The 320-nt window shown below is 36.2% G+C and overlaps 1 protein-coding gene across 1 annotated transcript in view; it reads left to right on the plus strand.

Annotated features, from left to right (window-relative positions):
* Positions 1–94, plus strand: part of LTB4R2 (leukotriene B4 receptor 2) — a 7,340-nt gene extending 7,246 nt beyond the window's left edge. The window contains 1 exon segment of the mRNA XM_001380224.4: positions 80–94. Within this exon segment, the coding sequence (XP_001380261.3) occupies positions 80–94 (15 nt within the window).
* Positions 95–320: the final 226 nt, after the last annotated feature.

Here is a 320-nt window from a genome sequence, read left to right on the forward strand (position 1 = left end):
TCTTTCTTTCTTTCTTTCTTTCTTTCTTTCTTTCATCAATACAAGCACCCCCTTTTTGAACCCTTAACTTCTTTGTCAGGCAGACAAACAGTAAGGGCTAGACAGAATAACTTTAATGACTAAGGGACAATTTGCACTGGGAAGTTCTCCAAATGAAGGAGATTCTCCTTTATTCTGATGGTCACCCTATTCTGAGGCAAATATATGGACAAAGTGTCATTTGTTAAACTGTCTCACCCAGAACTCTCTTTAGGATACTTCTCATCTTTTCCTCCTTGTAATAATAATAACATCTAGATGGGTATTTAAGTTTAGCAAAG

The sequence above is a fragment of the Monodelphis domestica genome, chromosome 1 (genome assembly GCF_027887165.1).
Source record: "Monodelphis domestica isolate mMonDom1 chromosome 1, mMonDom1.pri, whole genome shotgun sequence".
Lineage (NCBI taxonomy): Eukaryota > Metazoa > Chordata > Mammalia > Didelphimorphia > Didelphidae > Monodelphis > Monodelphis domestica.